The 15,741-nt window shown below is 56.8% G+C and overlaps 1 protein-coding gene across 1 annotated transcript in view; it reads left to right on the forward strand.

Moving 5' to 3' along the window:
- The first annotated feature begins 4,236 nt into the window (after positions 1–4,236).
- Positions 4,237–15,741, forward strand: part of MROH1 (maestro heat like repeat family member 1) — a 29,450-nt gene continuing 17,945 nt past the window's right edge. The window contains 13 exon segments of the mRNA XM_070940171.1: positions 4,237–4,258; positions 10,133–10,173; positions 10,175–10,279; positions 10,486–10,617; positions 10,897–11,059; positions 11,823–11,921; positions 13,105–13,256; positions 13,423–13,563; positions 13,774–13,866; positions 14,141–14,219; positions 14,305–14,418; positions 14,865–14,938; positions 15,540–15,659. Coding sequence (XP_070796272.1) covers positions 4,237–4,258; positions 10,133–10,173; positions 10,175–10,279; positions 10,486–10,617; positions 10,897–11,059; positions 11,823–11,921; positions 13,105–13,256; positions 13,423–13,563; positions 13,774–13,866; positions 14,141–14,219; positions 14,305–14,418; positions 14,865–14,938; positions 15,540–15,659 — 1,335 coding nt within the window.

A 15,741-nucleotide genomic window follows, 5' to 3' on the forward strand; every position in this document is an offset into this window, starting at 1 on the left:
GGCCCCGAACTGGCCCAGGAGGGGATGGCCCGGCGGCCGGGCTGAGGGGGCTGCTGGAGGAGGGGCTGCCGCAGGGCTGGGGGAGAGGCCGGCAGAAGCACAGTTCAGACAAACACATCAGCTCTGCAAGGGGGACAAGCACAGCGTGTGGGTCCTTCTTAGCACGGTGCCTTTCTCATCTTCTGGGTGGGTGGGTGCTGCCACTGGCCAAGCACAAGGAGTGGCAGTCCAAGGGGTTCCTTGTTGCTCTGGACAGAGGAGTTTCCACAGTGACCGGCTGGCCCAGGCATTCCAGAGGCAGCCTTCTAGAACCGAGGCACAACAAGCAGTTGTAGAACTTCGGATCTCGGGTGGGGGGCCCATCGCTGCACTGGGTCTCCACCCCCACCCCTGCTGGCCGAAGGGCCCTTGGCACAGAGGCCTTGGGAGCACCTCTTGGGCAGAGCTTCACAGAGGCCGGGTGAGTCACAGATTGGATTTATACATCTTGCTAAGCTGGGATGGGTCCTCTCTGGTCCTGGTGTTCAAATTCAGCCCCCGCGGTTGGCTTGAACACCAGGATTCTGTGCTTTCTGCAATCCCAGCCCAAGATGAGCTGTTCAAGAAATCTGGATGGAGAAAGTCGCCCACCCTCTGCCTGGCTATTCCCCCCTTCCATCCAGTTGTGTCTGATTCTCAGAGACCGCTGGGCACAGTTTTTCAGAAGGGGTTTGCCATTGCCTCCTTCCTAGGGCTCAGAGAGAATGACTGGCCCAAAGTCACTCACTGGGCTTTGTACAAAAGACAGGACTAGAACTCACCATCTGCCGGTTCCTAGCCCAATGCCTTCAACATTATACCAACCTGCTCCCGTGGCTGGCTTGGCTGAGGCCAAAGGTTGGCATGGGCAGCTGCAGAGTTGCACCGGGGCTCTGCGCACCCAAATCTTTAATCTGGACACACCTCAGGGGATGAGCTAATCTGTGAGTACTGCCTTTTATGAACCTCTCCGGAAGCTTTGCAAAGGCAGGGAAATCTGTCAGGAGTCCCATGGGAAGATGGGAAGGGATCTGGCACTTGAGAAGAGGAGAAGGCGGTTTAGAAAGACAGCCTTGAAAAGTGGGTGAGACAAGCAGGATGTGAGTTAACGGGGACAAGTGTCAAGTTCTGCACCTGGGGAGAAAATATGAATTTAGAATCGTGCAACCCGGCTGGCTGGGCACACGTGAAAGAAATCACAAGCTCAACACAAACCCCCAGCACGATGCATCGGTCAAAAGGCAATGCTGCTCGTGTGGAGTCCGGATGATGAGAAATGATCGTCCCACTCCTCTCTGTCCAGCCCCCCCCCCCCCCGGCAGAGGATGGCAACTTGGGGTGGTGAGGGAGCTGGAAAGTGGGTCCTTGCTGCAGGGACATTGAGAGGAGGTGGTCTTTGGGTGACCTCAGAAGGGAAGGCCTGGCAGGGGACAGAGAGGAGAGAGCAGCCCTGGGGGACTGGGGTGTGTGTGGGGGGGGGGGATCTGAGGGTACAGAGCAGTTCAGGTAAGATAGTCCCTAATGGTAGAGGGTCTCCTGCTTAAGGAGAGGGTTGAACTAGAAGACCTCCAAGGTCCCTTCCAACTCTTGTTATATCATTCATTACCTAGAGCCATGATGGCGAACCTATGGCACGGGTGCCACAGGTGGCACGTGGAGTCATTTTGCTGGGCACGCAAGTGTTGCCCTAGCTCAGCACCAGCGCGCATGCACGCACCGGCCAACTGATTTTCAGGCTTTCCAGTCCCACCGGAGGTTGGGAAACTGGCTGTTTATGGCCTCTGGAAGGCCTCTGGGGGGATGGGGAAGGTTGATTTTGCCCTCCCCAGGCTTCTAGAAAGCCTCTGGAGCCTGGGGAGGGGGAAAAAAAACAGGCCTACTGGGCCCACCGTGCCATCGTGTGACAAAAGCAGGGGGAAATGGGGGGATCACATGTGCATGCGCGGGAGGGTGGGGTGCATTGAATTATGGATGTGGGCACATGCACCCGCGACACCCCCCATTCCCCCTGTTTTTGGCACACGACGGCAAAAAGGTTAGCCATCACTAACCTAGAGGCTGGCTGGGAGCTAGAGAGACAGAGCATGGACATCAAGCAGAGGCTTAAGGCGGGCAGTGGTCACCTGGCCATAAGGCTGCAGGCTGCGGTCCTCGAATGCCAGAGAGCAAAAGAGAGGGAGACACCTGCTCCCTTGCAACCCCACCCACCTCCAAACCTCAGTGGCAGTTGGAAGGTGTTTTAGCAAGAGGCTGGGCCAGATGACTCTGCATGCCTCGTCTGGGGGAAACATACAGCGCTTCTGAAACAGGCCAACGGCCAAGAGCTCATGCCAAAAAAGCGCCCCTGATAGAAGACTGCAGATCTGAAGTCAAAGGGCTGAGCTTAAGTCACGCTAATCGTCTTCTACGGAACCCAGTAAGGAAGGTTGGAGGCTTCGGGAGGAAGAACCGGCTCAGGCCATATCGGCACGGGATGGATCTTGTGGGGAGGGGGAGGCACCGCCGGAAGTCCCGCTCGGGAAACCAGGCCGTCCAGAGACGCCACACCAAAGGGCCAACAAACGGGCGCCGCTATTCTGGGCTGGTTCAAGGCAACCCACCGCCCTCCGATCACGCTCCGTCTAGCTTTGCTGGCCCCAGTCGGACCCCCCTCCCAGCGCCCAGGAGCCGAAGCAGAGACGCGAGGCAGCGCTTGCAGAGCGCCAGGGGCCCCCCAAGGGCCCGGGGACACAAGGCAAAGGCGGGGGGGGGGCAGGTCCGAGCCACATCGGGGGCGCCTCCTCATCCGAGGCTCCGGAGCAGCCGCCCCGGTCCTCGGGCCGAGAAGCGGGACCGGGAAGCCCCGGCAGGGACCGAAGCAGGCAGGGCGGCGGGGCCGTTGCGGGGGGCGAGACAAGCCCCAGCGGCGCTCGCGGGCAGCCCCGGGAAACGCGGCCAGACCCGGCGCTTTCCCGCAGAGGCCGCTCGGCATCCCCCCCCCCCCAGCAGCTCCGCAACGCCGGTCCCGGGCCCCGTTTCATTCCCGCCGGGCGGAGCGCTCGCGTTGCTGCCGAAGCCGGGGCTCCTGCGGGAAGGGCGCCGCTGCCTTCGGGCTGGAAGCGGCGGGAGAAGAGGCGGTCGGACCCCGCCAGCCTTCAGTGGAGCAGCGCAGCCCCGCCGCCCCGTCGGGTCCCGGCGGGCAGGAGGGGCCGCCGTCCTCCTGGGGCCGAAGGAGCAGCCGGCCGTCCGGAGAGGGGGGGCGCAACCGACGCCGACGGAGGCTCGGCCGGGGAGGGGGGGCGCTTCTCCTCCTCCGCGGCCGACATAAGCCCCGCAGAGCCGAGGCGAGACGGGGCCCCCGCCGGGCGAAGGGCGCGCCTGACCGGCGCAGGGACGGGAGGCCACCAGGGGATCCCGGGCAGAGCCTGCAGCGCCCGCCCCGCCCAAGACCGCGGCGGGGCGGGGCGGGGCGGGGGCGGGGCTTGGCGGCCTCCAGGGGCGGGCTCGTCACGAGACACTAGTGGATCTCCGAGGGGCGGGGGCGGGTTGGCGCAGGCGCGGTAGCGACGGACTGCCGCTGCAAGTCAACGGGGGTGGCGCCCCGAAGCCGCCGCTTCTCCAACTGGGCGCCCCTCGGCCCTTCGGACGCCCGTCTCCCTCCCCGGCGGCGCCCGCGGCGGAGCTGCTCTTGCGCTGGTAGGTCGAGGAGTCCGGGGGGCGGGGCGGGCGGGGCGTGGGCGGGGCTCCCCAGGTGAGGGCGTGGCCTTAAAGACCCGGAAGCGCTGCTCCCGCCCAGGTGAGTGAGCGGCCGTCCCGGTCCCGCCAGCAGCAGCAGCAGCAGCAGCAGCGGAGGCAACGCAGGCAGGCAAGGCAGGGGGGGAGGGAGGGGGAGAGGGAGGGGCTGCCCTGAGCGGGGAGGGGCTGCCGGCGGTGTCCTCCTGGCGGCTGAGCGGCGCTTCTCTCTCTCTTCTGTCCCGCAGGAGGCGAGCGCTGCGCTGGGCTGGGCAGGACCGGGGGGTCCGCAGGAGAGAAGCCGCGCCAGCCCCGAGCCTTCCCTCCCTCCCTCCCAGAAGCTGCGGCGGTCGGAGGATGCCCCTGGCGCCGGGCGGCCCCGCCACACTCCCCGGGCGCTCGGAAGGCGTCGCAGGGCGCCCTTGAGGCCTCTAGCGGGACCCGCCTGGCTCCGCCGCTTTGCCCGGCCACACTCGGAGCGGCAGCTGCCCAGCCGGAGCCCGGACCATGGCCGAGTCCCGCGTCAAGAGTAAGTGGGGGTGGGGGGTCTCTAGGCCACGGATGGACTTGGGGGTCCCAGAATTCCCCCCCCCGCCTGCTGGCCCCGCCTTCCTTCCTCTGGGCTGCTTTCCTGCGCCCCTCCCCCTCCCCCAAAGGGCTTTGCTCTCCTGCCTGGAAATGCCCGGGGCAGCCTTGGCCCCCCCTCTTTTACTGGGGGCTTTTATAGAGACCCTGGGGGCCCAACTGTAAGACTTGGGGAGCTGGGGAATTCTGGGAGTTGAAGTCTGCAAGTCTTAAAGTTGCCAAGTTTGGAAACCCCTGATATAAACAAAAGATAAACATAAAAGTGTGTAAAGGGAACTTAGATAGGAAAAATGCAGAGAGCAATTAAAGAAATACCCTAAAAGGAAAAGGCAGGGCCGGGACTTCCCTGCTTAAGGTTACCTCGCAGGGATTCCTTCTGTCTCCTGTTCAGCCTTTTTTTAAATTGGCGATTCCAGAAATTGCCTTTTCACCTCTTTCTGTAAATGAGGTTTGTTTGTTTGTTTATTTATTTATTTTTCGCATTTCTATGCCACCCAACTCCCAAGGGTTTCCGGTCTTTTATGCAAGTATCGCTGGCATGAATGGTAAAGACCCCGTTGCTTCCCCTGGAGGATGGCAGTGCCCAGCGGGATCTGGGAAGGGGCTCCTGTGTGCAGAAAGGGGCCTCTCTGCCAACTTGCTACCTTCACAGAAAACGTGGCGCCACAGCTGGGCTGCCGCACTTCACACCCTGGCCGCCTAGGAGAGCAGGAGGGGGAGGTTAATTCACGCTTGCCTGGAGTAGCCGCTGAAGAGAGCTCCACAGCTTGTAACTCCCATCGGTTGTGCAGAGAAAGGGGAATTGCCTCCTATTTCCTTCAGCCGTGGTGTCGCTCCCCTTCCGGTGTGCTTAACTATCGCACAGGGTGAGCAGCTGCAAAGCCTCCGTGGCTCCATTTCCTTGGGAGTCGAGTGGGGCCCACAGCTTCCCCTGGGGCTTTGGCCGTGGGGCATTGGGGGTCGTGAAAAAGGCCTCTGGAGCCCACCTTCCTTTCTGGGCTCCACCGAACTGCTGCCAAGTGGACGGCAAACTCAGTGCCTCCAGCAGAGCAGAGGAGCGTTTCCAACCTGAACAGAGGCTGGGAAAAGCCACCCAGAGTCACCTGGTCGGGAAAGTTGGCAGAGGGATTTAATAAATAACAAGTAAAAGAGATGCTGCCTTTGCTTACAGCGATAAGCAGATAAGCCAAAGGAAGGTTTGGTTCCCTGGCAGATTTCTCTAAAACTGGAGTGTAAACTAAGATGTGAAGCTCAGCCTGACCAAATCATTTGTATTTTAGCAAATTAAGGGACCCAATGAAGCCTTCGCTGAAGGGGCTGCAGTATTTCCTAGCTCTGACTGAAAAGCCAGGCTAAGCATCTTCCTGTGCGAATTTCACACCAGGTTCCTGTTCTCCTCCTCCTCCTCCTTTTGCCGTTACAGGAAATTCTCGTCTCTTCTAAAAACATTCAGCCGGGTCTTTCCATATTGTATGCAATTGATGTGAAAATAAATCAGGTTTGCTACGAAATTGCACACAACCAGGTTTCGGCAAAAACCAGCTCCCTGCATGAAGCATTTAGCTAAGGCTTTCTAAGTCATCCAGGCCAAAGTTGTCTCAACGGTGCTTTTTTCAGGCAACTGGACTGTTTTTTCTTGTAAAATAGTTCATGGAGCAACCATCTAAATGGAGTGGTTCCTCCCTGACTCACAGGGAAAGAGGCGGAGGCTCATTGGCACTGGAGGAATTGGGTGGCTATAATGAATTTAAACAGATCAGAGGTAAAGAGAGAAGCACAGTTTGATTTGCAAGACTCAGTTTCAAAAACGAGCAGCTCCAATCTCTCTCAAGTGTTTGGCGCAGCTGCAAGGCCTGGGAGTAGGGCCTGGGGACCTCCGAGAGCACCATCCGGATCTCGGAGGCTCACTCCAGGTGCCAGGCGGAGAAGGCGCCTTCTGCCCTTGGTAGATGGGAGCTATGTGGAGGGTGCCACTCTGCCAGGCAGTCAAGCGGAAACCACCGGAGATGGGGGTCCCTCAAATAACCCCGCTTGGTTTTTCTATTCTTTCCCAAAATCCTCAGTAGCTGCAGACTAGAAAAGCCTGGAGGGATTAATTGCAGATGCTCTTTTGCAGCCAGTGCTGAGCGGGAAGGGTTATATTTGGGGTTAGAAAACTTGTTTGGCTTTGCATTTTTTCAATGTAGGAACAGGAAATCTGCCAGGTGCATCCTGGACCCCCTCCACCGCTGAGTAGCCCCCACCCCGGCAAAGCTGGTATCTCTCAAGGGATCCAGTCTTGGTGACCTCTTAGAAGGTGCCCCGAGGACTGTGGGTTGCGTGTCTCAGTCCTTGCAAGGCCTCCTCCTTGGGCCTGATCCCCTTGATGGACCTGGGATTTACATGGATGCCTCTTTGATATGACCCAGAAGGCCTCAGGCCTTCCACCCCCATCACCCTGGATGCAGAGAGCATATTTGGGGTGTCGTTAGGATGGCTTTGCTGCACCCTGCCCATTGTGGTTCCTATAACATGAGGAGGGGACCCTTTGGAGTCTTGCTTGTTACAGGCCCATCTTGCCTCGGATGCTGTCGAGGTCGCAGAACGCCCCTTCCTCTGTCTGGGCAGTTGCAGATTGTACTGGGGTTGTGAAGGGTGACGATTCAGGGTTGCCCTTTTGCTTTGAGCTTTGAACTCCACGCAGAGGCTGTTGACAGCTTTTTGCTGCTGGCTGGATTCCTTCTTGCCACAAATACTCTTTAACAGCGCACAAATGTCGCTGTTCTCATTGTGCTGCGGTCAGCCTTTTCCAGACTGACCCAGGACTGAGTCTGAGGGTGGTGTCCAGGGGCCCCGGAGAATGTGTCTTGGAGCAGTGGGCTCCTTTTTATCTCACATTTCTTGAATATTGCCTTCAGGCCAGCTTTCAAAGAACTTTTTCAGCTCTTTTCCTGCTCTTAGAACTTGGAAGCCTCTTGAAATGCCCTGCCTCCTCCTGCCCCTCTGCCTCCCCATTGTATTCTGCATCGCTCAGATCCCCTCTTCGAGAATTATGGGCTCCGCTATCTAAGAAGGATTCAGAGAAGGCGAAAGAAGTCGGACAAAGGCAACCAGGTTGATCAGGAACTAGAGACGAAGCCCATGAAAGGAACCAGGAAGGTTTAGTCTTGAGAAGGGACAGAGAGGGAAACGGCCTTTGTGCAACTTAAAAGGGTGTCGGGCTCTCCACCTTAAGACTTGTGGACTTCAACTCCCAGAATTCCTCAGGCAGCATGGCATTTTGCGAGTTCAAGTCCACGAGCGCTAAAGTTGCCAAGGTGGGAGACTCCTGCTATAGAAGGTCATCAAAGCACCTTGGAAAACATCTGGTTCAGTTGCCTGTCCAGCTTCCACAGCTGATGTCCAGTTGAAATCTAAACCTTTGCTTCCTCCCTGGACTCTTGGATGGGCAACTCTCCCACCTTTTCTGCAGTGATAGCACTTTGGATGGTTAAACACAGCTGTCTCCTAGCAATCTCTTCGTCTCCAGGATAAACACATCCTCCACCCAGACCTCCAATTGCTCCTTGTTTGTTTTTCTTCACTCTAGATTATCAGCATCTTTCCCAAGATGTGTCTAGAACTGGATGTAGTATTCTGAGTGTGACCAAATCCAAACAAAGGAGAATGGCTTATCTTGATTTTGAGAGTATTGTGCAAGTAATCAGTGCTAGAAGTGGAATTTGCTCCCTGTTTATATAGTCTTGGTAGAGTTGTGGTTTTCTCCTTGGTAGTTCCTGGTTTAGGGTATTATTTTCTGTTTGTGTGGTGCTTATCTGAGCGTTGGCTGTTGGGGAAGTACCAGAAGTGCTTTTTCCAGAAGGCAACTGGACTGTCTTGGTTTTTTTCCTTTGAAAATGTTTTGCTTCTCATCCAAGAAGCTTCAGAACTGGGACAATCATGGCTTGAATGTCTGAGAATCTCCATAGGCAGCTTTGGGAGAAGATGTATCCTGGTCTTTATATTTCCTTCTTAACTCTTCTTTTTACTTCCTCGTTTGAATGGTGTGTAAATGTGATTTATCTCTATGTGTCTGTTGGTGACTGAGGGTGAAGCGTCCAGAAATTCCCTAGTATTTTTCAATTGCTCAGTTTAAACTACAGTTGAGTCTGTTCGCGTTTTGTGAAATCATTTTTCATTGTGTCTTTTGACAGCAAGTCAGTGTTCATGATCATCTGCTAGTCTTCTGCCTGTCTGTCCTACATAATGGCTTTAGCAGTCCTTCCACTGTAGGTTGTAGAGAACTCCCGTTTTATACTTCTTGGGCTGCTGGGTGTTTTGCGTTGCCTGAGATGTTTCGGGGGTAGCAAATCCCACACTTTAGAGTCATTTGGTTGGAAGGGATTTTGGAGGTTTTCCCAAGGCAGGAGTCCTCAGACCATCCCAGGCAAATGGCGGTTCAATCTCCGGTGAAAACCTCCAGTGAGGGAAGCTGCCCGTTGCTTCATCATTCTCACTGTTGGTTTTGGCTGCTTCTCCTGCTGCCTCTCCTCCAAAGGCAGAGCAGCCAGTGTGCTCCTCCTCCTGAGGCCGGAGGGGCTGGTGAAAGGCCCCCGCTGGACGTCCTTGGCCGCTCTGAGGGCCCTTGATCTGCGGAGTGCCACAGCCACCGCCGCCTCCTCCTCCTCCTCTGAAGCACAGAGGTGGAGTATTATGGGCTCAGGATACGGCCACTCTTCCCAGCTCCTCCTCCTCCTCCTCCTCCTCCTCCTCCTCCTCCTCCTCCTCCTCCTCCTCCTCCTCCTCCTCAGCATTTTGATTTGAATGGGTCTGTCAGGACCCCCTTTTTCAGTGAACAGCTTAAACTGACTTCCTGCATCATAGAACATAGAATAACAGAGGTAGAAGGGACCTTGGAGGTCTTCTAGTCCAGCCCTCTGCTCGAGGAGACCCTATACTATTTCAGGCAGGTGACTGTCCAGTCTCTTCTTAAAAAACCTCCAGTGATGGAGCACCCACAACTTTTTTTTTTAATATTTTTTTTTATTTTTTAAGACAAACATTTAATACATCAATTCTCCCTTCCCTGTGACGTCTCGGTATTATCTTCTAGGCTTCTTTTCCATCTTCCATAAGTTTCTTCTATCTTCATATTCATCCAAACCGTTCTAACAGTTCATTTCTAAATTCAATATTATAATCATCATTTATACATAATTATAATATCAATCATTTGTATCTCTTTTCCAACCAACTATAAAAATAGTTCCATGTTTTAAAATATTCTGATTCCTCCTTATCTTTAATCTTCAAAGTTTATTCATTTCTGCACAGTCTAAAATTTTTTTTATTACTTCTTCTTCCAAAGGTATTTGGCACCCACAACTTCTGAAGGCAAAATGTTCCACTGGTTAATTGTTCTGTCAGGAAGTTTCTCCATAGTTCCAGGTTGCTTCTCCCCTTGATTAGTTTCCCTCCATTGCTTCTTGTCCTGCCTTCAGGGGCTTTGGAGAATAGCTTGACTCCCTCCTCTCTGTGGCAGCCCCTCAAATATTGGAAGACTGCTATCCTGTCTCCCCTGAGTCTCAACATCTTTTTGATATGATGGCTCTCTTAGTAACCCTTGGAGTCTTTTCCTTGGGAAGCGCCTCTGGAGGGGCCCAGAGGCTGCTGTTGATGGCATAAAAGCTGATCTGATGCCATTCCATATTGGTCCAGATCTACGGATGGCCAGATTGACCTCTGGACTTCCTTGTGATGTTTGGTCCAGGAGGGCTCAAGCTGGGCAGTTGGTGCCAGCTGGACAAGAGACATCGGGGGCTCTTGGGAGGAGGGTGAAGCCCCTCTGCCTCTCTTTCAGGGCTGGCCATGACTCTGATGGACGCCACGGCCGACAAGGACCCCCCTCGTCCAGGAGCAGATCTCCAGCGCCCTCTGCTCTTTGGGCCGGGCTGAGCCCGAGGAGGTCTTGAATGCCTGTGAGGAGTACCTGCGGCAGCACGAGAAGGTGGGGCACCCCAGCGTGGGGGTTTCAGTCCAAATGCTGGTGCTGCTGGGACAGCGTATTTCTGCCTGGAAGGCTGTTCTGGGAAGGGCTGTTGTCCTTCTGGCGGGCGGGCGATGCTCTTGTGGCTCCAGAGAGGTGGTGGCAGGTGCAGGTTGAGGCCGCCTCAGACACTGCCCCTCATCCCTGTCCCCTTGCCTTCTTCCCAGCTGGCCCACCCACACCGGGTCATCCTCCTGAGGGCCATGGAAGCCGTGGTGAAGAGCAGCCTGGCTCAGCTTGACAAAAGCACGGCCAAGATCGTCATCTTCTTGGCATCCAACGAGATGACCAAGTCTAAAGTAAGCCTGGGGGCCACCAGGGGGGGGCAGGTAGCTGAAGGGCTGCTTGCCCCTTTGGCCTTCCCACCTGGAGGCCCTGAGGAGGAAGCCACTTCTGCCGCCTGGGGGCCGTGTCAAGAGGCCTTGGGCCGCTTTCGGGCATCCTGGCCTGGGTTGCTGCTCCCGTTGGCCTTGCCCGTGTGGCTGCTCCGTTGAGTCACCGTGCCCGCTTCCCCAGGGGAGGAGAGGGGATGTGGGGCTGGAGCATTGGCTGAGCTGCCGGTCTTGGGCTCGCCCTAGGAGGTTCTTCTGGAGTGGCAGCAGGCTGCCAGCACTGTCCTGGTCGCGGTGGGGAGGCGTTTCATCAACCAGGTGATGGAGGAGGTGCTGACCAAGTTCCAGCCGGGGGTCTTGCCTCACTGCTTCGTTGTGCTGACCTTTGCCAACCTCTCGGTGGCCAATGGTAGGTTCTGCCCTCTTGTACTCTTTGCTCAGGGGGAGGACCTGCAGCCTGATGGGTGGGGGGGGGGGCAGGGGGAGCTTTGGGTGAATGGTGGGATCAGTGCTAAAGAAGGCAAGCGGAGAGTCAGCCTGGTAAATTCAGCCTGGTGTCCTTTGGCGGAGGGTTCAAAGCACCCTGGGCATCGTGGCGCAGTTCCTCCAGGCTCTTGCCCATTAGCAATAGCACTAGTACTTAGACTTATAAACCGCTTCACAGTGTTTTTACAGTCCTCTCTAAGCGGTTTGCAGAGTCAGCCTCTTGCCCCCAACAGTGAGGGAGCTCCCTAGAGTTTTGAGGAGGGAGTAATGTAGAAATGTTGGAAATAAACAAAAAATGCATTTTGGAGAAGACTCACACAATGGAAAATCCCCGTAGAGCTTCAGGCTCCATAAAAATCCATGAAGTAGCGAGCCGTAGTTGCAATTCTTTGTATTCCTTCAAGCTGTCTTGTCAATTCAAATGATGCTCCGTCTGTAAAACACCTGAAGGCCACAGGTGGGGCAGAGAAGAAGCTCGGAGAGGGGGGGTTTACTTATTTATTTAGCGTATGGTGCATCATATACGTGGACTAGCAGTATATAATTAACATGTCACATATGAAGCGATGGTGTTGGTGATGTGTTGGCGGTCATCCTTCTGGTCAGGAGAGGGCCAGCTCCTCGGGGCAGCCCCTGCTCAGAGGGGGCTTCGGTTTCAACCCTCTCCATCTTCCTCTCCCTCAAAGTGTTTGGGATGGTCCCCTTCCTCAACTCCATCCTGGGGACAATGCTGCCTATGCTGCCCATGGCCAAGCAGGACAACATGAAGTTCGTCTTCTGCTACGGTAAGACAGCGGGGTCTCCTTGCTGGACTTGGGGGTTCAGTCCAGTTTGCGGGGCTTCCCGGGCCCAGCTCTGGCGCAGAGCAGGGGACTGCTGCCTGCACACTGCTACACCTGTGCAGGTGTCACCTGCCATGGGTCAGCATTTGGATCTTGCTTTCCTTTGTGCTTATTTGTCAAATAACCGAGAAAGCCCATTTTACGGGTTTGATTTTTACTGATCTCCCTTTTTTCTGTGTCTTTTGCTTTGTCCCAAACTTGTAAAAATGGCTGCCAATCAGACAGAACTCTTTTGGGGGTGAGAACTCCCATTTTGGCCTTCCTGGGCTCCGGGATTGGGGTGGGAGAGACTTTTAGCCCAACAGCTAAACCCCAAATCATCTGCCGAGGTCCCTGTTGGTGGGAGGTCAGGACATCCCAAGGCTTCTGGGGTGGAGAGGGGTGGGGGGGTGATTCTGGCCGCTGCCCTTTGGGCTCTTTGGGGTGGTCTGCTGAGCTTTTCTGGGACACTTGCAGGGCTTGGAGACTTTCCCAGGTTGGGTTGTCAGGATGAGCGTTCCATCCCAGCCTTTTTTTTTTAAATATTTTTTTTATTATTAACATATAAAAAAAAAGAAATTAATATACATAACATACATGAACATCCATCCATCTGAGCCTCTGAGGAGCAGGAAGTAGAATCTCAGTGTACGCTTCACCAAGGCGGTGGGCATCCTTCCATCCCCCTCCTCACCTCACCTCCATTCCGGATTCTGGGAGGAGAAGATGCTGAGACCCTAGAAAGAGGGCAGGAAAGAGCAACAAATCTCATGAATGATGGTTAAAGGAAGGAGGCCTGGGGAGCCTCACAAAGGGAAGCTTAGGGGTACCAGGAGAGCCTTCTTGAAGGGCGGCCACAGAGAAGAGGGGCTTGACCTCTTCTTCCAAGCACCTGGGTGGGGGGGGGAGGGCAAGAAGCAACAGCTGGGAGCTCCTCAGAGGGAGATCCTACCTGGAACTAAGGAGGAATTTCCTGACAGTGGGAACAATTAATCAGTGGGACACCTTGCCTCCCGCAGATGTGGGTGGAGGTTTTTAAGAATGACTGAAATGGTCGAGGGTCTCCTGCTTGAGCAAGGGGGATGGCCTAGAAGACCTCCAGGGTCCCTTCCAGCCCCAGGATCCTGGCATATCATCCCTTGCACAGCTTTGCAGTACTTCAGCGAGAGCATCCTGGAGTACCTGGCCAACTTAGACAAGGCGCCGGACCCAACGGTGAGGCGAGACACCTTCTCCAGCGAAATCTTCAGCGCCTACGAAGTCCTCTTCAACTGCTGGCTGCCAAGCCGGGAGACCAAGGTGCGAAGCGGGGAGGAGGAGGAGGAGGAGGAGGAGGTGGGCTTGGGCTGAAGTTCAGTGCCACTGGGGAGAGGACTACAGATTTCCCAGGATCCTGGCCAGGACACAAGAGGGGCGAACCCCAGAGAGGACCCCCTGGGTATGACCTTTCCACCTGCCCCTGCAGGTGAGGCTGGCCGTCGTGGAGGCCCTGGGGCCCATGAGCCACCTGATGCCCAGCGAGAAGCTGGAGGAGCAGCTCCCCCGCCTGATCCCTGGCATTCTGGCCTTGTACCGGAAGCCGGCGGAGGCCTACTACATCTCCAAGGTAAGCAATCCAGGAAGAGGAAACATTTGAGGAGTGACTGACTTGAGCTTGGGGGGGGGGGGGGCGATGGGCCCTCCCCCACTTCCCCAAGGCAGCTGATGAGGTTGTGCTGCAGGTGTGGGTGGCCTCAGGTGGGCATGGAATGAGCATGTGAGCTGCTCTTTCAAGAGGGGGGTGGGGGTAACTGTCCTCATGTGGCCCCTTGAACAGAGCCTGTGCCAAATCCTGGAAGCCTCCATCAATATTGGTAGCCGGACTCTGGACACGCAGCTGGACGTCCTCCTTGGGACCCTCCACCTCCAGGTAAGGGGGGCGGTTGGCCAGAGGAGCCGGCTCTGCTTGTGCCTTCCTAGCTACGTGGCTGAAATGGCACCTAGCGTGGGTATAAGATCCTTCCCCACCCCCGACTTCCTGTGGCAATGGGCATCGTCTTGTAGGGGTGCCAGCAGGTTGCTCCATACGGCTGGGAGCTTTTCATTGGGAGCCGCCTGGCTGGGCTGTCCTTCACCAGGTGAAGCCAGTGCTTTTCTCCCCCTCCCCCCTCTCTCCCCCTCCAACCCCCCCCCCCCCCGAGCAGCTCTGTGCCCCCCTGGATTCGTCCCAGCCCACCTCCCTGAAGAACCACAACGAGGTTCTTCGCTGCTTCACTGTCTTAGGTGAGTAGAGCCTCCCGGGGCAGGGAGAGGTCCTCAGCCTGGTCGCCCAGTTGACCTTGGGGAGGGGGCCTTCTGTCTCTTGCAGCCACTTCATTCCCTGACCGCTTACTCGGGTTTCTGCTTCCAAAGCTGGAGTCCAGCAACGAGAAGACGCGGGTGGGGACGCTGACCGTCCTGCGACAGATCATCAACAGCGTCCGTAAGTGGGGGGAGGGGAGGGGCACTGCAGAGGGCGAGGGGCATCTCTGCCTTCGAGGGTGTGGGGGGGGAAAGGAAAGGCTGGACAAGGGAGGTGCTGCTTCTGGGGGTGTCAAGCCTGCAAGCCCAGCCCCCGCCTGCCCCAAAAGTGGCCCCGTCTCCCTCCGGCCCTTGGTTGCCAATGGGGTGACAGGCCTCCTGCCCTCCTTAGGAGCAGCCTGGCCAAGAGGATCCGGCTTCCGCTGGCACCAGAGGGGCTTTGCTGACGGAGGAGGGCACCTGGGGCATTGGAGGAGGAGGGGAGGGGAGGCACGAAGGGGCCTCTGATCTTGTGTGGCCTCGTGGGACCCCTGATGGGCCCTTGGTGGGGATGGGAAGGCAAAGTGGGTGTCCAGATGGGTGGCAGGAGGTGGCTCCACCTTGAGCCTCTGCTCTGCTTCTGCCCAGCCGCTCAGATGGAGATCAAGAAGCCCTTTCTCCTGTCCTCCATGAGGCTCCCCCTGCAGGACCACAGCAATAAAGTGAGTCGAAGGCAAGAGGGGCTAAGCCCCCCTCTGCCCCCCCCAAGCAGCCCCGCTTCCTTCCCTTGGCTGGATGCGTCCCTGCCCCTGAAGGCCACCTGGCCCTTCCCAGGGGCATTTGCGCCTCTCCAGGTGGCCAATGTTCTCTTGCAGGCGAAGGGAGGACGAGGGGTTCAATGTGCCAGTTATTTGGGGGGGGGCTTTGCTACGGGAGAGAGGTACAGGGAAGTTTGAGAACACCTGGCTGGCTCTGTCCTCTCCTCACCTGGCTTCCTTGCCAGGCCTTGCAGTCTGATTGCTTCCCTGCCCCCTCCCGCTTGGACTGCTGCCTGCCCAGCCTCTGTGAAGGATTGCTGACCGCCTCACCTGGTGCAGGAGTTGTGCCTCTCTGGAAGGCCCTCTTGATGTTAGCCGAAGGGTGGTGAAGCCCAGCGGGGGGGCCACATTCTGCTCCACGCTTGCCTGTGCTTAGCCAAGGGCCCCCTCCTCCTGGCAGCTGCCCGGTGGGCCTTGAGCCCCTCTCAGGTGCCCAAAGCAGCGCAGCACGTGGCAAGGGGGGCCTGGGTGACGGCAGCCTCCCTCCCTCCTTGCTTCCCTGCAGGTGAAACGGGCCATGGTGCAGATGGTCAGTGCCATGGCACACCACGGCTACCTGGAGCAGCCGGGCGGAGAAGCCCTGATTGAGTTCCTGGTCCGCCAGTGCGCCCTTCCTGCCGAGCAGGTGAGGGCCTGGAATGGCCGGAGTGACCGCTTGGCCAGAAGTTGAATGCTCTGAAAGGGAGGCTGGGTTCCAGACAGCTTTC

This window comes from Pituophis catenifer, unplaced genomic scaffold (assembly GCF_029215685.1).
Source record: "Pituophis catenifer annectens isolate HBS135680 unplaced genomic scaffold, rPitCat1.0.hap2 SCAF_3, whole genome shotgun sequence".
Taxonomy (NCBI): domain Eukaryota; kingdom Metazoa; phylum Chordata; class Lepidosauria; order Squamata; family Colubridae; genus Pituophis; species Pituophis catenifer.